General features: G+C 46.1%; 2 protein-coding genes across 3 annotated transcripts in view; both read right to left on the reverse strand.

The window, feature by feature from the left end:
- Nucleotides 1-4,050: 4,050 nt before the first annotated feature.
- LOC142887253 (zinc finger protein ZXDC) lies at nucleotides 4,051-11,919 on the reverse strand. Its single transcript, XM_076024750.1, has 10 exons — nucleotides 9,908-11,919; nucleotides 9,441-9,593; nucleotides 9,039-9,117; nucleotides 8,154-8,284; nucleotides 7,839-8,009; nucleotides 6,609-7,405; nucleotides 5,681-5,765; nucleotides 5,422-5,585; nucleotides 5,244-5,345; nucleotides 4,051-4,951 (listed from the first exon to the last, which is right to left on the reverse strand). The coding sequence occupies exons 1-10, from the start codon at nucleotides 11,889-11,891 to the stop codon at nucleotides 4,865-4,867; spliced, it is 3,753 nt and encodes a 1,250-aa protein (XP_075880865.1). The 5' UTR covers nucleotides 11,892-11,919; the 3' UTR covers nucleotides 4,051-4,864.
- A 3,384-nt stretch (nucleotides 11,920-15,303) lies between these two features.
- The window catches only part of LOC142887256 (copine-9-like), an 80,913-nt gene continuing 75,841 nt past the window's right edge, over nucleotides 15,304-20,375 (reverse strand). For both annotated transcript variants that reach the window (XM_076024754.1, XM_076024755.1), the window contains exons 19-20: nucleotides 16,438-16,511; nucleotides 15,304-15,939 (exon numbers count right to left, since the gene is read on the reverse strand). In XM_076024754.1, the coding sequence (XP_075880869.1) occupies nucleotides 15,712-15,939; nucleotides 16,438-16,511 (302 nt within the window). In that variant the 3' untranslated portion in view covers nucleotides 15,304-15,711. The remainder of the gene's footprint in view (nucleotides 15,940-16,437; nucleotides 16,512-20,375) is intronic.

The following is a 20,375-nucleotide window of genomic DNA, read 5'->3' on the forward strand; positions in this document are numbered from 1 at the left end:
GGCGCACAAACCCCCGCCGAGCCTACGAGGCGAGAGGCTGCGCGCTGAAGGCTCGTCCTCGCTCCGCAAGCCTCATTGGTCGGGAAGCGGAGAGGGGGAGTGAGGGGTGCTGGAGGCGGGACGTACGGTCTGTCAATCAGGAAAGAGAGTGAGAAAGAGGGTGGGCGGGGGCTGTGCCGCGTGGAACAACATGTGGACTTGGAGGACCGCGATGTGCGCAAAGGAAAGCGGGAAGCACCGGTGAGTTTTGGCCATAAACAACCATCACAAGGGGGAGAAGAAGAAGTGGGTCAGCCAGGCGAGTGCGCGTTTGGGTTGTTTCTTTTTTCCATCCGAGTTGAAAATACAGCTTGATAACAATGAGTCACCGCACTTTGACAGCGCCGATTCAACATTGTTTTTAAGTGAAAGGAAACACGCCCCCATATAGTGTCCCCCCCCCCCCCATTATTATTATTAAAGAACCTGTTTGTAACATTTAAATACATTTGATACATACCTGTATAACATATATGTCAAGTTAAACCATGTCACAATATATGTCGCTTTATTTGGTTTTCACACGTTACTATATGTACATAAACAACTCCTTATAAGGAGTTGGTCATATTGCGCCATCACCCAGTAATGCATCTGCTCTGGGTGTTGTGATTGTAATCTGTCACTGCAACTAATGTAGCGAGATCAGGTCACGGCATCTGAAAATTGGGATTAACGTCAACATTGTCAAAGATTACATCCTAGCTTTAGATGATGTTTTTTGGCATTCTCACTCTCCCACATATGTAATAAATTACAAGAGGTCGTTGTGAAGTGATTGTCTTGTATTTAAAACTCTTATAATGCAAATGAAGCATCGCTTCCACTTATCATTGTAGTTTTATGGTTGATGTTGACATGGTATTTAACATTAAAATAGCATTTATATTTATTCGGATATGGATTCTATAATGAAGTCCAACCTATGTAATGGGACTGAGCAGCTTCAAGGGTATAAAGTGCTCTCTGCTGGACAAAATGTGTAAAACGTCTGGAAATGTTGTTTTCAAGACACTTCACCACTTTCCCAGAGCTGCACGTGACGCAATATTCTCAGAAAATCTCCTTTCAAACATACAGTAGTTACCTTTAAATAGAGACCAATTTTTATTTAGAGAAGGATAGAGGTCAAAAATCTAAATATTCTCAATTCCAATGCCGTTTCTTTCAAATATCTATATAAAATTGTTGTTGTAGAACTGAAGTAAACTTTCTTCTTGACATTATTGTTGTTCTTTTACCTGTAGCAGTAGTAGCAGTTAGCGGTTGAAGGGGTAAACTAATGTATACGTAATCCTAAAAAAATGAAGAGGTTTTGGTTGCTTCATTTCTGCCGTTAAAAGCATACGAATAGACACTGTGTCTGTATGGTTGCACAAGAAGACGAGGAAACTTGCAGGAAGTGTCTGGTTGTACTTCAACGTGCTGTTTTCCCAAATTGTTTGTCAAACATTCTCAGGATGAGGGTTTGCAAATTTCTTTTTTCCTTTTTTCCTCACAGCAGTAATTAGGTGTACCAGACGTTTTCCTGCACCCCACTTCAGCATGTTCATGCCCGTAAGGAAGCGGCTGAAAATAGATTACAAGGCAACATTGAGTGTGTGTGTGTGTGTGTGTGTGTGTGTGTGTGTGTGTGTGTGTGTGTGTGTGTGTGTGTGTGTGTGTGTGTGTGTGTGTGTGTTCCTCTCTGAGTGATTGTTCGAGGTTGCGAGGAAAGTCTATCTGTTCCGATGGCCTTTTGTTTTTCCTCTCCCTTTGGGAGAAGCTCGGTGCCAACCGGTGATGGGTTCCAACACAGACCTACGCCGAGGAACAGCAGCTGCTGAAGGACTTTGACTGCTGGTCAAAGACGGCCGCATTAAATCGCGGCCTGTAGATGTTGTCCACTGCAGACAACGGCTAAAAGCAGCTGAGACTTTGTTGGAAAAAAAACATTCATACAAGATTGGTAGTTTTCTGAGTGCACGGGTCTAACATGAGAACAGTTTAGTGCATTGCAACTGAAACACACTAGATAGGGTGCAAAAGTAATAGTGCCTGACACTAAAGTCGGGATAGAAATTTTGCTTATTTATTTACAGGACTGCTGCTGTAAATAAATAGAGTATATAGAGTAAATAGTATTTTAGGGTCTAACACTAGTCTATTGTACAAATTGTGTACATAATAAAAATAAATAGGGTAACCTTAACACTTACCCAAATCCATCATTTAGAAAGTATAAAAACAAAATCAATTCATCAGTACATAATAGATGTGTACACTTAAGTTAAAAAAAAAAAAAAGATTAAAGTGTGAACTCATTATAAAGTGAAAACATTTCCCTTGTAATCATAACATCAGCAAACTAATTTCAGTCCAAGTTTACCGTATATGAGCATCAAATTATTTTTGTCCATTTGGTCACTTTAGATAAAAATCACCTGTCTTGAACCTTTTCCTGTGTCAGATGAAAGCAGTTTGTACTCTTGGTGGCACTTTCGGCAGCAGGACAGCATCTTAATGTCAAAGCTTGCCTATTTGTCTTTTTTGTTTGTTTTTTCGGCCCAATGCTCACAGTACACATCCACCAGATCATTATGAAAGTATATCTAAATTCAACACAAGTCTCCTCCTCCATCACCACTGCCTCTCGTCTCTCAGCATTATTCATTCATACCTCTTCTGCACGTGACCTCGTCACGTCCTCGCTCAAGTATAAAGCACAGGGCCTGACTGGACTCTGTGCAGAAAACATCAGAGCGATGTTTGGTCATTTGGCGGGCGGTGTTGTCGAGACACTGAGAGCAGCATGACTGTCTGATCCTTCGTGACCTCTTAATCCAGCTGTCAAACAGCTGGAGTGCAGGGCCAGGAAGGAGGCTTCCCCGGGCCACAGATTACAAGCTCGCCCAGTGGATGGCAGTTTGACTACGGACGGAGGAGGATTAGACGGGCGCCTTTTGCCCTACTTCTTCCTCTGTCTCCTGCGGGACATGGTCTGGCTCACATTTTTTAGATGATGGATGTTGGAATCTAGATGGTCTTTCCGTGTGCAATTGAGCAAGCTCACGAGAAAAGGGCAGCAGCTGTACATGTGCAAGAGGATTTAATTGAACTAAAATGCAATATTTTGTAATTGATTCCATTCTTTGTTGTATATTTATTTATCTATAATAGGAATACCATTACCATACCATTCCTCTTTGCTGGGGATGTGAAAGTGCTTTGAGGACAGAGAAAGTTGGCCTTCATCATCTGGCAAAACTGAACCTTCCCTTGGAAGATCTCCGGTTGCTTTTCTTTTCCATTAATGCACATTTTTGGACTATCTTGAGCTTACCATGTTGTTTATACAGTATCATAATTAAAAGGTTTAAGGCCACTTTTTAGTCATATTGATTAACCCTACATAGGTTGAAGGTTGGAATACAGTGACATTTTCATAGCCCATCAGATACTGTAATCCAACCTTGTGTCAATTAACACACACACACAATTCAAATTCATTCCTGTTTGCGTATTAAAGACCTTCCGCCTTCAGTCAATAGAGCAGGGACTCTTTTATGAGCCAAACTGAGTTTGGTTTTTTGCAGATTATTGTTACTACTAGTAACAATAATCCTCAACTCTAAGTGTTCGCTCCATGAACTTTCTATGCAACTCTGGCGCCACCAGGTGCCTGGAAGTATAATGGCGTATCCGGCAATATGGCTCAATTTGCTTAATGCATTTGGTTGTAGGCCATGAGAGGGCGCCATCATGACTTAAAGCTCTCAATGGCAGATTGGGAGGCTGCAAACTCCAGTTGTCCTCACAGTACTAATGATGATGGATAAACTCTATATTAAAGCCATATAAGCAAATATTTAAAATTGTCTATGTTTAAACAGTAATTTGTGTTTTGTCCATTAAATGTGCCACTGACATTAAAACATTGACTAATTTACTTTTCCTTTTCAATTACAATGAAAAAGATCTTTCTTACTCTCGGATTTTTCATTGGATTAGTTATTTTTGAAAAAAAACCCATTTCCTCTTAATATTCTGATATTTTAATATTAATTAAAGTTCATTTTCACAACTCTGTATTTCACAAGAGTCCATATAAAGACTTTCTTACAAAAGATCAGAGAAAAGAAAAACAAGGCCTTTTCAACAAAATATCTGATTGTGCTTGGTTGTTCTTTTTTTTTTTCTTCTTTTTTTTTTTAAATTAATTCATCTGTGTTTGGCTCTGCCAATCTGTAAACCCACAGCTAAATAATAAATAACAGATAAAATTATGACAACAAGGTAGTAACTCGTTACGTCATGAGTACAAACACGTGGACAGGCATTATTTCGTCGTGGTCTCACTGCTGCAATATAAAAATAAATCTAGCAGAAACAGAAATGACTTCATAATGGCAACAAATAAAGCAGAGAACCCGCCGGTGGAGGAATGCACAGCGTGAGGTGTCTGTAAGGCAACTGGAGCAGAGACGGCACAGCGAGGTGCGCGCGAGTGGCGATGTGGCACCATGGAATTAGACACCGGGACTGTGAAAACCCACTGGACCGGGAGAGACGGGGAGTCTCGCAGGGTCTTTGACACGGGATTGCTCTCACGTTCGATTTTGGTACAAAAAAAAGGGGGAAAAAAACAAGCCTCAGAAATACTTCTTGTCATTACGTCAACATCATTGTCATTTCATCTTCTCAAAGGTGCATTTCATCTGTGAGCTCATTGACGCCTCGCTTTGCCCAACATGTCCAAAAAGTCCTGGGAAAGTGGCGTGTGTCCGTGTGTCCGTGTGTGTAAACTGTGCGCAGCGAGGTCCATCAGCGGCCCGCAGCGCGTCGCTCACTCCAGGTCCTGCAGGTTGATTGTGCTTCCTGTGAACTGAGAGTTGTCGGAGCCGTTGTCGTCCTCCGTCATCACGGAAGGTTCCTGTGAGGAAACACACACACATACACACACACTTAGACAATACATTTACATTTGTTAGGCTAGACATGTTCACCAGGGGTTCTGCATGGGGTGTTACTGCCAATATGTCAGCCCTCAGCTCGGTCAAGATAACCCGGATACGATGTTGGTGCCATCCAGAGTGGAACATGAAAGCTCAGAAGGATCCATTCTTCTTCGTCCGTCTGCGTCTCATCGCACCCTCCGCCTACCTTTCCTGTCATTTGCGAGAGGGTGGGAGTGTGGGTAGAAGGGAGGGGAAGACTCCAGGCACCTGTAAAATGTTGACGGGCAGGTCTGCGGTGAGCTGGGAGTGGGAGCTGGAGGGCTGCGAGCTCAGCTGGAACGCCAGGTCGCCGTCGCCACCTGGGTCATCCTGCCAAAGGAAAACATCAGCGTTAGCTCCCCTGTGCAGAAGCCACGGGCGATGCAGCCGAAGACGACGAGCTCACCTGCAGCAGCTGAATCTGGACGTACTGGGCCCCGGTGACCGGGTCACGCAGGGTCAGGCCTGCGTTGGCCGCTGAGGCGCCTTCCCCAAAACGAGCACCGGAGGGCGCCATGAGCGCCGGGGACGCCTTCGCTTTCGCTTTCCTCTGACCCGACCCCGAACTCCCTGCGGAAAGTCGACGGAGACGCACTCGTCACTCGCTGCTGTATGACAACCGTGACCGCCGGCCTCTCTGCTCCGAGCGGGGACGACTCTCTCACCCGAGGAAGACGAGGGGCCTCGTTGCTTCTTCTTCTTGGCCAGCTGGATGGCTCTGTAGTCGGTCCGCGCCGAGCCGCCGCTGTCCTGATGAAGAGAATTGAGACGGAAAAAAAGGCTCAGCAAAACTGAACACATCAGATTTATAAACATAAAATGCAACCCGAGGCGCTTGACAAAAATGAAAAGTAAAATAAAAACAAAGAAAAACAACTTTCAACTGAAGTGCTGCAGCCCATTAAACCCACCCCCTCCTCCCAAAGGCACACAGACTATCACGCACCCACACCACATGAAACAGTCGGTAATAAAAAATGGCAAGACACTGAGGAACCATAAGACGTCTGACGGGCTTCCTTAAAAAACAAATGGTGGCGCAAGACCCTTATTGCTGCGTATATTCTTAAATAGATGAGAACCATTTTAAGGGCAGAAAAACCAAATGACTATATTTGTACTGTGAGTATACACTTTTATTAATGTATTTACGGGCAGTACGTTACGCTTTTACCAATAGAAAAATCATAAATCAAGCCAAATGTTACATCCTGGGTCTTCAAGTCACCAGAGTGACATTACATTTGTGCCATTTCACTATAAATGGACGTTAACTAGTCGTCACAACACAGGGGGTTGTTGTGACAGTCAGCTTCTGTTTGGGAAACTGAAATGGGCGTCCAGAGGAAATAAAACGCTTTGGCAACAACAGTGAGCGTTACACCACCTTCAGACTGTGCAATTGGAGACGGAGTCTCTGTGCTCGGAGCCTCGCCAATACTTTCATTTCAACAAGAATCCATTTGGATTTGATTACTGCGTTGGCTAACCCGAGTGAGACAGCGCAGTTTAAAAGTGCATTTAAACCTCAAATATGTGACATGACGCCCAAAGAAGGCAGAGACGCAGAAAGGGCTGAGAGTTGAGGCTCACCAGGAAGCTGCTGGGCGACACGGCGGTGAGCTCCTGCTCCTTCTGGGGGCTGAAGCTGCTGCCGGTGGGACCCGGGAACACAAACTGGGTGAGGACTTTCCCTCCCTCCTGCGGCCCCAACACCTCGACGCAGCCCAGCAGGGGCCCGCTCGGCCCCGGGCCCCCCACCTCCACCACCTTGGAGGGCGACGCCAGCAGCTCGGCCACGGGGGCCACGGCCAGCGAGGCGGCGGGCTCCACGCTCAGGACACCGGCGGAGCCCAGAGGGTGCTGCAAGCCGGCGTCCACGCCGCCGCAGCCGGCGCCCTGCATGGTGAGAGCCGCCAGGGTCCCGAGGGCCTCGGGGGTGACCGTCTGCACGTCGTCCAGGTTCAAGGTGCCCTGCGGGGGCAGAACGTCGCCCACCGGCCCCTCCAGGACGTGGTGCGGGGGGCCCATGTCCGCGCCGGCAGCCAGGATCAGAGGGTCCACCGCCTTGGCCAAGGTGGCGCCGGAGCCCAGGGTGGCACCCACCGAGGAGGGGTCGATGGTGAGCAGGCCTGTGCTGACCAGGGAGAGGTCCATGGTGAAGGTGGCGCTGGAGCCGCTCCCGCCGACGGGAATTCCTACGCCGATGCCGGCAGTGGGAGGGGCGGCGGCGCCGGCGCCGGGGACCGCTGAGAACAGAGAGCTGAGGTCCAAGTTGGTCAGCGGGTCGCCACCAGCCATCCCGGGGCCGGCAGCCACGGCCGGGGGGGAGCTGATGAGTTCGCTGCTGGGTGTCAGAGTGGGCGTGGTTTCCATCTGGCTGAGGACATCTGAGGAGGAAGAAGATGAAGAGGGTTGTGAGTTAGTGGCTATTTGTCATAATGTCAAACACTTCACTACACTTCAAAAAATGTCAATCAAAGAGCCAATTTGCACCAATTTGGGTTCAAAACTGAAACTGAAGAAATTCAATGTCCATTCCAAAATGTATGGGTTTTCATGGTTCATTTTTTTTTATTCCAAAAGCAAAACAAAACAAATGAACAAAATAATAACTAGACAAACTAAACACTAAACTGGGAAATAATTGAACTAAACAACCAAAGAAAATACTGAAGAACTCTAATCTTAGTTTAACAAATATCTTAAATAATCCCAAGAAATTATTACTTTGCATTAGCGAACAAAAAACTGAAGATGAACAAACAAAGAGCTCCCACACTTTTTAAAAATTCATTTTGAGAAACAAAAAGGAGTACGGACCTGGACTGAGGTGGTGATGTTTGAGTATGTGGCTCTTCAGGCTGCTGCGGGACGAGAAGTGTTTGGAGCAGTTGGCCACGGGACAGCGGGTCCTCAGGGTGCTGGCATCCTGCTTATGCTTCTTGGAATGGATGTAGAGGCTGCTGCGTGCTGAGAACTTGGCGTTACACCCTGAACAGCACACAGGAGAGATAGGGCTTCGTTTTTCCAAGAGGACAAACGTTAAACTGGTTAAAATGAGGAATTTGCAGCGTTTCAGTTTCATAGATCAGGCAAACTTGCAGCTGTGAACACTGTGCGAGTGTGTGTGTGTACCTTCTGCATGGCACTGGAAAGGCTTGGTGCCCAAATGAGTGATGCTGTGGCCCTTGAGGTGCTCGGCTCGGGTGAAGGACTTCCCACAACCCTCCTCCGTGCAGACAAAGCGACGGTCGTCGTCGTGTTTCCTGATTAACGGACAGGGAAGAGAGAAGTGAATCAGTGAGACGCCGACAAACTCAGAAAACAGCTGGCCTGCTAGAGAGGCGTTAGCATTTTGGTTGCCTGCCCAGCACCCCTTCTGAGAACACCTGTCCAGTGTGCTGCTCGGCTAATCTCTCTCCATCCAATTCTACATGTGGACACTGGAGAGCTGGCCGGACAAGAGGTGCTAATGCATGTTCTTACAGAGGGTGTCAGGCAGGCAGCCACAAATCAAGTGGGAACAAGAAGTTTACGTACACTGTGCAAAAAGACACATTACCCTTTTTTTTTCTAACAGTCTGAAGTTCAATCAGACTAAATCTCTCCCTTTTCAGGTCAGTTAGGAGGACCAAAAGTATTTCTATTTGCTAAATACCACATTAATGAGAGAGAGAATAGTTCAGAGATTGTTTTTTTTTTTTATTACTTTCCTAGAAGCCAAAAGTTTACATAGATTTGTTGTTTGAAGACATAGCATGTAAACTTTTGACTTCAAAGAAAGTAACAAAACATTATCTTAGAAATTCTCTATCTCATTTTTGTGGCATACAGCAAAACTTCAGACTGCGAGAAAAATGTCATGTGGGCACAGTGTATGTAAACATCTGGTTTTAACTGTATATACTTTTAGAGCAGGCCAGGTGTGCAGTTTTCCTTTGTTAAATGATGAATTGCAATGAATTACAAATATTATTTTGAAACTACAATTTAGCGAGGGCAACATCGAGAGGCACTTACCGTTTATGTCTGAGCAGTTTGGACATACTGGTGAAGGACCAGCCACAGCCCTCGGAATCACAGACAAATGGCCTCTCACCTGGAAACAGCATATCAAACTTTTATTCCCCAAGACATCACCCCACCGTTTAATCAGGTCTGCACATACAGGATGAATATAAACAGTGATTTCATTTGGAACACCACAGTCGTCCAAAATTAGCAAACAGAAAACAACCCATTCACGGCCTCATGTGATAAACCAAAGACTCAAACAGCCTCAAACGCCGCCGAAGCCTGAACACCCCTTATTGTAGTGTTTCAAAAGGCAGGTTTTAATCAGAGCCACTGCTTCCTGACCCAGAATGCATAAAGTGCCGTCGAGCCTCCCTTCAGGGCCTGATTCTTCTTCTATCCGCTCACCGGTGTGACTCCTCATGTGGATCTTTAATCTGCAGGCCTTGTCGTATGTCTTGTCACATCCAGGGTAGGTGCAGGTGAAGTGTCCGGTTTCCCTGAAGTGAGTGCGATTGTGGGAGAACAGGGCACTGAAGGTGATGAAAGTTTTCTCACATCCTGCGGAGGACAGAGGTGGAACATGAGCGATGACAGTTGACAGAAGACAGAAATATGCATTTTCATACCGGGGACTTGTGATTAATTGTGTTTGTCACAATCGCTATTAAAATTAATAACAAACTTCAATGTATCTCAATCTGCTGTTTTTAACCGTGTCAGAATGTGATGCGACGATGAAAAGATGATGAAAATCTAATTCTGAGTAGTGTGGCTATAAATAGACCAAAGTTTAAGACAATCTGCCGCACATGAAACATGAATTGAGTGTTTCTCTTCCTTGGGAGTGTGGGAGCCATATAGTCTTGTGATACCTGGGAATTCGCACTTGTGCGGCCTCTCCGGCTCAAAGTGGACCCTCTGGTGGTTGGTGAGTCTGGTGGCGCTCCGAAACCTCTCACTGCAGATCTCGCAGACGAAAGCATTGTCCTGCTCGTGCACCTTGACGTGCGCCTTAAGGTTGTACACCGTGGTGAAGCAGCGGCCGCAGCCTTCGAACTGGCAGGTGTGCGGCCGCTGTTTGTCGTGTGACTGGAGGTGCCGCTTGAGTTTGTAGGAGGTGGCAAAGGCCCAGCCGCAGCCCTCGATGGTGCACTGGTAGGGCCGCGGGTCCTCGGCGTGGTTCAGCAGGTGAACCTTGAGCTTCTGCCTGGTGTCAAACACGCCATGGCAGCCCGGCTCTGGGCAGCCAAAGGAGGCTGCCACCAGCTCTTTCTTGGACCTGATGATGGGCAAAGACTGGAGCTCCACTCCGCTTTCGCAGCTGGCTTTGGGCTGCGGGGTCACCACCAGGTCAGCCTCTGAGACAGCACACAGGATGCCAGCCTCCTGCTTGACGATCGGGCAGGAGTCCAGGGAGGTGCTCAGTTCGGACAAGGAGCAGTCGTCCACCAGAGCCAGCTCAGAGTCGCTCACAGACAAGCCGGCCCGGGGTTCTTCCTGCTGGGCTGCGGCCGACACCGCCACGGTGCTGATCTTCCCGATAGACTTGGTGCCGCTGTCATAGTTGAGCAGGACGATGTCTTCGTGGTCCTTCATGCCGAGGTGCTCCCTCAGGCTGATCATGTCGTCCTCTTTGTGCGTGTAGCCCTCCGGCGGCGCGGCCAGAGTCAGGACGCCGTTCTCCATGGTCACAATGATGCTTTGGTTGTTGATCGTGATAGTTCCGGAAAAGGTCTCGCCGGCGGGCGGACTCGTGGAGGCCGCTGCCGGGTTCGAAATAAAGTCCGACGTGTCCATGTCCTCCACGACGGCCGAGGTCCGGGCTACCGAGGCGCCGCTGCCGTCGATGCGGGCTTGAGGCGAGAGCTCGGCCGCCAGTTTACTCTCGCTGTTTTCCGTGCAGATCTGACCGCATATCTTCTCGCCATATTTGTTTGTCAAAACAACGTCTTCGACGGCGCGGTGATAGGCCGTCTGTTTGGCGCTGGCCACGGCCGAATTGTCGTGCTCTAAAGCAGCAAAAGCGTGTTCCGTTCTGGTCGACACTTGCGGGCCGAGAGGGTTCGAGTTGTTATTAGACTCACAAAGAATAGCCGCGTCGCCGCCGCCGTTCGCCACCTCCATAGAGCCACCGGGACTTGACTTGGGGCTCCCCGGCTTGTTTTCTCTCATTTTATCGCCGTCCTCAAACGAAACATCCGGTTGGAGGTCGGCTGTTCCCCCTCTGCCATCGCCTTCCGTGGCTTCCTCTGCCCCCCTGCTAGCGGCGGAGAAGCTCCCGGCGGGTGCCGTAGCACTGTGGTGGCTACTGCTGTCTTGGGAGGGCAGCTCCGAGGTGCCGTCCTCGCGCTGCTGCCGTAAAGCGGGAAGCGGTAACGTTAAGTGCCGCTGCGCTGTCAGTTCCTCTTCCCCTTCGAACAGACCAGGCAGCGCCATTTGCAAAGCGTTGCCTCCGTCGGTCGCTACGTATTTGCTGACATTCTGAACAGTTTCTTGCGAGCCGTGGAACTCGTTTCCCTTCTCTGACTCCAACGCTACGTGATAAAGCCCGACAGCCGGGCTATTGTTTGCCGGCGCGGCGGTTTTATTTGCTGGCTGCCGAAGGCGGACGGGCGGACGAGGCGCCTCGCTGCCATTTTCCGCCAGCAGGTGAAACGGCGATGTCCTCGGCCGTTTGTTGTTGTTGTTGTCACTTTGAAGTGCGGGCGACTCCGGTCGTCCTTCGCCTTCGTTTTCGGCGGAAATAAACCGAGGTATTGAGCCTGTCGCCGAGTGAAAGGGAGACGTAGTGGTCCTGTGTCGGGCGCCATGTTGAGAGTGAATGTTTTGGGCATCAGAAAGCCCCTGGATTTCCATCTTGGTATCCCTGTAGCAGCGGCACAGAGAGGACCCGCCCTTGTGGAGTGAGGTCGGTCCATTGGGCCGCTCCACAGCTTACAGTAGGCCATGTGGTGTGTTTAGGGCCCGTGGAAAATGTCCGTCCCCGGCCATAAATTAAAATTTTGCAAGACGTCTAATGCGATCTGTAACCAAAACAGTGTGAGATTGCGAAAAGACTGCCTATTTTGTGATACAGTAGGTCTGTTGCGTTACGTTAAGAAAACCTACGATTATCAAAGAAAAAGTGTGACAATTCGATGATACGAATATTAATGTCTGCATTCAGTTTACGTTTGTAAATCGTATGTTGAATGTATGTGAAGTTTATAAGTCCCCCCCCCCTAAAATGTAATAAGTTCCATCAAGCGTGAACGTACCTGAAAGCATCACTGTGGAAATTCAATTACAACAAACTGTGGAATGGATCAGGGGCAGTGGATCAGATTTTGGATTTGATTTTCTAAAGGAGTGCCAATTTGTATTATTCCTTATTATTACTCCTCTTCCTCTGACCTCTATGTTTTAACGCTTTACACTCCAAAAGAGATATGAATCTAAACTGCACACTATGTAAGAAAGATAAACGTTCCCTGTCAGACAATTTTTTTTTTTTTTTTTAACATAACATTCCACTGAGTGGCAGTGTGGTACCATAATAAAACATTGAGACTTTTAATTTTCATATAACGCAAAACAAACAATTTTCACAGTGATTTAACCATGCTACTGTTGTCTTTTTTGTGTTTGTTGTGGATGTCTTCCCGTCCCACATGCCACTGCTGAAGGCACATTTTCTCCAGTAGTTTCAGACTGAAACTGTTGGAAAGTGCAGAATTGGATTCTCTTTGCTTGTATACCTTTTGCTAGAACAAAAAACTCACACTTAAACTAGAATTGTAACTCCCTACACACCTGATGAACCTACTTGACATTAGTCGCTCCCTTACATGAAGACAACAATAAAATGGGGACGGAGTGGGAGAGCAATAAAAAATAAATTACTAAAATTATTACTTATAAAGAAACTGCTACAAAAAACACCTGCACATCAATAGCTTACACTTTGTACCTTACCTTTAGGATCACTCCAAATATCCACATATTACTAATAATGGCCATTATAGATATTTTATTTATTTGGTTTCTAAGCCAAAAACAGTGGCAAACCTTGAACAAAAGTTTATGTCACACAATGGGGAAAATAAGGGAGTGAGTATCCGAATGAAAGAAAATCGAAGGAATGGATTTTGTACATCACTGCAGATGTATTTCCATTTGACCTACATGTAGGGTGTACTGAACACACCAGAGTGGAGATAAGCAGTATGCAATATGTTTGCTCATGTGATAGGCTATACACGATGTATACAAAGCTCCACATGCTTGATACAAAAATATCCAGTAAGTTATGTGACATTAGGCCACTGTGCTGTTTTTGCACACGTGTGCATGCATGCATGTTTTCAAACACTGTGTTAAACAAATCTATCCTACCGTCAACATGTCTCATTTTGAATTATTACATTGTCCGTACCTTCAAATATACTGTACACAATGACTACAGAAACAAACGCTCCTGCACAGTACACCAGTCAACAAACATACAAATCTTAAAAGTTTTTTGTCAGGTATGAATAAAGTTACATATTTTCAGAACAAGTACAACAGTTGGCAGCGCAAGCATGCAAAATTACTTCTTTTTTTTTTTTTTTTACTTTGTCATATAAAAATATAGTCCTTCTCACACACTTTAAGGACTATGACAGAAATAAGGCCACATATCCAGTTCCTTTCTGAAAAATTGCAATACATCCTGTCTACACTGTTATTTTAGGCTTTCAAGGCCTACTTTTTTTTTCTTTTTCTTTTTTTAACATCGTCAAGTTCAAATCCAAGTTGAATCCCTCTTTTCAGAGTTTGCAAAATCTGCAAGAAAGGTGTCTGGGTTAAGAGTTGAGAGAGTTCTGACCCAACAGCAAAATACCTACTTTGTCAAAACGAGGAAATCAGAATGATTACGTCGCTGTTGCAGAAATACAGAAAAAGGATAGCGGTGTCTGTGTTTTTGCATGAACCTGCCATGTACACCACAAAATGCATAACAAATGAAATGAACAAAAATGCAGTGTGAATAAAATTAACATTCATCGCTAGTCAGCCTGTTTATGCAGTTGTTGTCAAGAACCAGAGATGATGAGGAAGGAACAGGGTATAGATTTTCAAAGGAATTCTGCAGGTCCCCCAAGGCAGTCTGAGGGACTGTAATGCAGCACAACACACCAAAATTCACATGTAATCACCCTCCTGATCTTGCCATATCTTCTATAGAAGCCTGTCGAAATCAAAACGAGCCTCGTGATGGATGATACAAGATGTCACTGCTCTGTGGTGAGCAGCAACGTGCCACTGCATTAACTAAACTTTTGCCAAACCTAGACAGAAGTGGGAGGAAAAGCTTTTAGTGCTATTACTTGTCCTGTTTTAATTAGCCATAAACAAACAAACAAACAAACAAACAGACAAAACTATGGCTACCGTGACTTCAGCTACTGCCTCTCTTTCTTTAAAGGGCTCCGACAGGTTCCATAACATTGGAGTTGTTCAAGGTGGATGTGTGTATTCAGATTTGAAATCATAGCAAACCCAGCTGCCTCCGCAACAACACGGAGAGGAGAAGCAGGAGACTCAGTGAGTGCACACATGTTCTGCTACATAAGGGTCATTTTGGCCACCAAAAATTCACTCTGACCAGCGCTGTGTATTTTAACCAAGGAACATACGCCTCACAACTGGATGACTAGCAGCATCGCAACTTTATGAATAATTCATCCCAAATGACATTCCTGACGGCTGAGAAGGGAATGACTGAGAGGACAAAAAAAGGGGTGGTAGCACCAACACACACACACACACACACACACACACACACACACACACCCACACACAGATATATTCAGCTTTATAACCTGGGCAATAAAACTCTGTACCACCTGACAGTGTTAAATTGTACATGAGCTGGAGGAAGTGGAGGAGTTGGAGCGCAGGATATTTTTGTCCGCTCTCCATCCCGAGCCAATTTCATGGCCACGTATGTTCCCCGCTTTCAGGACAGCGCTTGGAAACACCTCCCGCGGTGAATCGAGTGTGATTAGTTCATACTCGCCGCTGCTCAGCTTTTCTGAATGTTGACCTTGAAATAAACAATTTGAATTTCATGTTCGGTGCCCGGTAATGTGCGGTATACATTTTCATGAATGCAGTTAAGAAAAGGGAGCAGGTGTCGACTGGTTTTCAGATGCCACTGCAAGGGAAGGATTAAGATAACTTTCTCCTTGTATTTAGATTTGTATTTGTTGATGTCAAGCCTTTAAAATGCCCTGAGAATCAGCGTCAGGCTACCTCAGCATTTAATACTCTTATTACAGCCGACGTGCTCATCACTGTGAGCAGTCACAGCATCTCAGAAACTGAAGTGGGTTAGACTGGAGGTCCGCAGAGATGTCTGTCACTCATGTGAAACCTTGGACCCGACGACTGATGAGAAAGTGGGAGACTACATTTGATTTTGTGGATAGCTGCAGACTCTTTCCCTTCCAATCCAGCCTGTGCAGCAGGGTATGAATTCTCCTCTGGCAGGTGTTCCTTTTAATTTGTTGCTGACACCCCCACCCACCCCGCGATGCAACACATACTGTACCCACGCACACATGCACGCACAAGGAGATGGAGAGGTGTCTTTCTCTGCTTAAAAAAAAAAAAAAAAGAAGAACAAATCTCCAGCTTCCACCTCCTCCCGCTAGGCGACCGTCTTGCGTTCCTTCTGGGCAGCACTGCTGGTCGTGGTGCTGGTAGACATTGAGGGAGACTCAGAGGCGGCAGGCAGAGGCGGCCGTGGCTCGATCCCTCGACTTTTCATGTAAGACAGCAGCTGGTCGGGAATCTCTGCCAAGACATCCTTGGCCAGTCGGGCCATGCTCAGAACCTGATTCCCCGACCGGTCAATGTAGTCTCGGAAAGGAACAAACTGGATGAGAAGAGGCACAAGTGGATAGTGGACATATGCTTTAAGATGGTATTTATGTCATATATTTACTGCAGGTAGGTTTAAAGTAAAGCAAATTCAATTCATTTATTTTAATGGAGGCTAAAGTTTAGGTCTTCCTGTCATTTCCAGGCGCTACTCAGTTTTTTTCATATGTCTACACAATGTACCAACGACCCACAGATGTGTCATTAGGGCTGAATTAATTTCAATACTGCCTGCTTGAAATGCAGGAATCAAGGCAAGTAATGTAAATTTGTCAACACTGCCTCTGGGTTTTCCGAATCCCTGTGATTTATTAGGCTCTGGTGCCGGAAAGACTGAGTAAACAGGATGCTAGAAAATCCTCAAATGTATTAGAGTGCTTGTGTGTACAATATAAAGTTTGTACAAAAGAATGAAACTGCTAGAATCTAATTGGATCACATGAAACCTATTTTCAAACTAGGGCAGGAGGTTTGTTTGTGGGAAACGTCTCACCTGGACAATGTCTCTCTCAGCCAAGCGTCCTCTTGATGATACTCGGACCTCATCCCCGTCCAGCTCCTCCATAGCTGGAGACAGCAAACACCACACTCCACTGTTGGAACTGAATACACTCAATATACAAGAGCTGCCACAGATGAAAAAAAAAAAATACTTTGTGACACCACAATGTCGCAACTAGAAACAAAACCTCGAAGGGCCTCATGTGCTAGCAGGTTCAATTGTTTAATCTTCTTCCAAATTTTTGGAGTAGTTTAACTTAAGAGTGGGTTGAGAGCAATTTTAAATCAAGTGCAACCTTTCAGCTGCTCGAAACTCTTTATATCCAGAGTGCACTTCACTTTTCTCAACATTTCTCAGAAGAAATGAAAACTCATCGTATTTCGTTCTTTTTTAAAAAACATTTCCATCTCTTAATTTAGCCAAAGGTCACAGATGAATTTTATGTGGCATTGGTGACAATAGGTGACAATAGTCACAAACTTCAAACATAAGAGTACAGAGGGAATCCTTGAAATCATGTGGCCCTTATCAAATTTCCATTTACAGCTGAACCTGAAATTGGAGTCCAGAAGATTATAAACTAGGACCAGGAGGGACTCAGGTGCAGACCTGACTGAGGAGACACACAGCAGTCCTGTGAGACTGTTAGACATCAGGGCAAAGGCAAGTAGCCGACCATCTGTGCGCAGCTGCTGCTCTCAAATACAGAGACTCTGGAGCGCAAACCTCATTGGCACTCGCAGGGAAGCACATTCCCAGACTGACAGACTTCATCGTTCTGCATCCAAATATTTATAGTTTCTTATCAAAAAAGGGGGATTTGGACGCGGGAACACCAATCTGCGTCAATCCCGAGAGAGATGCATGTTGTAAGGATGTGTGTTCATGGCAGGAAGGGAAGGATGCTGAGGGAGGACACTGATGAGGAGACTGGGGCTCCACATGGTGCCTCTACAAGGCAGATGGTGGTGTGGAGCAACAGGGGGGGTAGAAGGGAAGGAATCCTGCAAGCAAGTCCTGCTGAGCTGAGAGAGTTAGGTTCACACGTTAGGTTCACATTCTGAACCTAACAGGGCATCTGGGGACGCCATGTGGGATCGTTTGGAAAACGGTTAATGCTCCAGTATCGGGCAGCAGTATCAACCCTTTCACTGCTCACTATCAGTGCTTGTTATCTAACACAGTGAAATGAATGAGATCTCCTGCAGGGAAAAAAATACACTTGTTGGCTTGTTGCAGGAAGCACGCTGGCTCTCCAACCCGCAATCATCACTTTTCCAGCAGGCGGTTAAAAATGATTCCACCCCAGATATCCGTTAAGGCTCTCCTGCGTTAACGTCTTGTTTAGTCAGTCATCAACTCATTAGATAAAGTAAAAAATATGTTTTTTCACAGATTCCTTCCATCCATCCTTTTCAATACCAGCTTCTTCCTGAGCTCAGGTTCACGAGGTAAAGGATAATTAGTGGGACAAAAAAGATATAAAAGCCTCCTGAATATGTTATAATGTATAATGAAATGCATGTATCTGATACTATGCTCCACTGGGGACTAATAAAAATGGGACTGGCAGTTTGTGTTTTGCCGCTCTAGTTGTGTTACTTGTTGAAGTGTTTGAGCTCCCACTGAGCGGCGACTAAAGTACACCTTTTCTTCGCTGATCTTTTGTTTCACAGGTTTCACAACAATTGCATATCTGCCCCAGTTTTGTTCATTTTCCTGTCTTTAAAGCAAAATAAAACACAGCGTATTTTAAGCCTATCCTAAAATATAATGTGAGATGTATTTTTAGCAGCGTGGGCGGAGGGAAGACAAAAGAGACAAAAAGAGAGAGAGAAAGAGAAAGAAAGGCGCAAGGAGGATTGAAACAAGCGGAGAACAGTATGGGGGGGTTATGATGAATTTTGATTTCAAAGGGCTCATCCTCCTGTGGCGCTCCCTCAGAGGCTTAGCTCAGGCTGGAGGTGAGTGATGTGTGACGGTTTTCTTTTTTCACGTGCCCAGAGAGCAGCGGACCTGAGCAAAGCAGCAGCTGAATACATTTTACAGCGCAGGCACAGAAAGAGGAGCAGCAGCGGCTTTCATCCACTGTGTGCCAGCAGCAAAGGCAGATTCCGAGCGTCACGGAGGGCGAGTCGCATGTAAAGCGCACCGACACATTGTCTAATTTGTGGAACATCATTTGGACAGAAGCGTTTTGTGCGGCGACTCAGCCGGTGTTCTCAGAAACAAGACGGCAGTGACGCTCTGGTTTTCTCAACTTTGCCAAACTTCTGTCACTTTGGCTCCAACCAGAGCCGAGAAAACATTGTTTTATGAAGATATCTGGGATTAAATTGGCTGTTCAGATCACACGCTTGCCATCTCCAGCTTTCCACTGGGCTCCTCTCCTCCAGCCATGCATGCGTGGTTCTATCATCTACTTGTGATTTCTCTTTTCTCTCCGTCTCACCCCTGACCTCGGACCCAGCCGTGCATGCTGCACTAATAGGTCCCAGCGCGAGCTCTCTCCTCTGTTCAGCTCTGATAATCTTTACCTTTCTTCATCGGGTAATTTCACTCAAATTGTGAAGTCAATTAAACTTGAGAGCGCCATCCAGAGGTGATGATGAGGGGCTCTGTTGTTTGGTTCTCGTGCTGGAGGGATCAGTGATGGGCTCATCAGCCCCTCCTCATTAGAGCCTGCCTCAGTGACTCACGGCCAGCAGATGATTGGACACGGCTTTGCTTTTTCTTGAAGGAGACATCATCTTTTCTCTCAACTTAGATCTAAGTGGCTTTAAAGGTCTGAATAACTATCTGTCTTTGTCTCACTGCAGCAAATGTCGATTTCAAATACTTTCCCTCCACGTGAGCCTCTCTAAAGAAAAGATTTTCATTCATTTTAAAATGATAATGTGAATTGGTATATGAATACTTTGTTAACTTGTGTTTTTTATGGTCACTTTAAATCAAGCCAGAGTAAAATTCATATAGTGCTTTTAAAAAAAACAATGAAAGAGCAGTAGAGTTTATACAAATGTATATGACATCATATGAGAAATTACACTTGCAGTTCTAGATCTTTTTTTTTTTTTCCTCAGTCAAGGAAAAAGGATGGAAATGACTGTGTAGTTCCTGCCGATTAGCAGGCGGCACTGAAAAGGCCTGAGCATCTCTGGATCTGTTAGTCTCCAACTGCTATATTGTTTTCAGCGCTCTGACTGAAATCAATGAACCTGAATAGTGAGAACAATGAGCCGGCACCCTAAGAATGCTAATCAAATGCACAGGAAGTTCCATCAGTTTTGAATTGACACGACAAGTCTGGCGTGGCTGTTTTGTAGGGGAAATAAAAATAAAAATAAAAATCATTTTTAGCATGTTTGTTGGCATGTTTACACATTACCACCTTCCAAAACATGTACCTCAGTGAGACCCAGCTCACTCATCACAATATTCTTAGAGAGCTAAAAACGTTTGTCCTGACAGCAGCACTCACACTGGGACCAACCCACAGCAGCACTGGGATGAACCCAGCGGTCCCCGTCTGTCCGTAGGCAGCCTGAGCGTCTCATTACACAATACTGTAAAGAGCCGGAGAGGCGCACTTTGATCATGCGCCGGCCCACGCCCACCCCCTCATCAGCCCAGAGAGTTTAGTGACGGTGGAGCGGAGGTGGTGCCAGCGGTGGGCCGGTCTGGGTCAGAGAGCCGTTCGTCAGACCCCTCCGTCTGCTCCGCACCGTGTCAGTGATCTATTTATCAACCGCGCTAATGCGGCTATTCTCTGATTCTGTGATTCAGATCTCATCTGGGGTTTTTCCAGCACAGGCCTACGCTCGGCGATCTAAATGCGACTCTCAGCCTCACAGGTAGCGGCTTGCAGGGGGGGCTTTTTCTTCTTGCTTGTGTTATTTCGCCACTGTAGCTGACATTTTCTGTCCGCG

Source organism: Nelusetta ayraudi, unplaced genomic scaffold (genome assembly GCF_046127955.1).
Source record: "Nelusetta ayraudi isolate G7.1 ecotype Tasmania unplaced genomic scaffold, CSIRO-AGI_Nayr_v1 ptg000017l, whole genome shotgun sequence".
Classification (NCBI taxonomy): domain Eukaryota; kingdom Metazoa; phylum Chordata; class Actinopteri; order Tetraodontiformes; family Monacanthidae; genus Nelusetta; species Nelusetta ayraudi.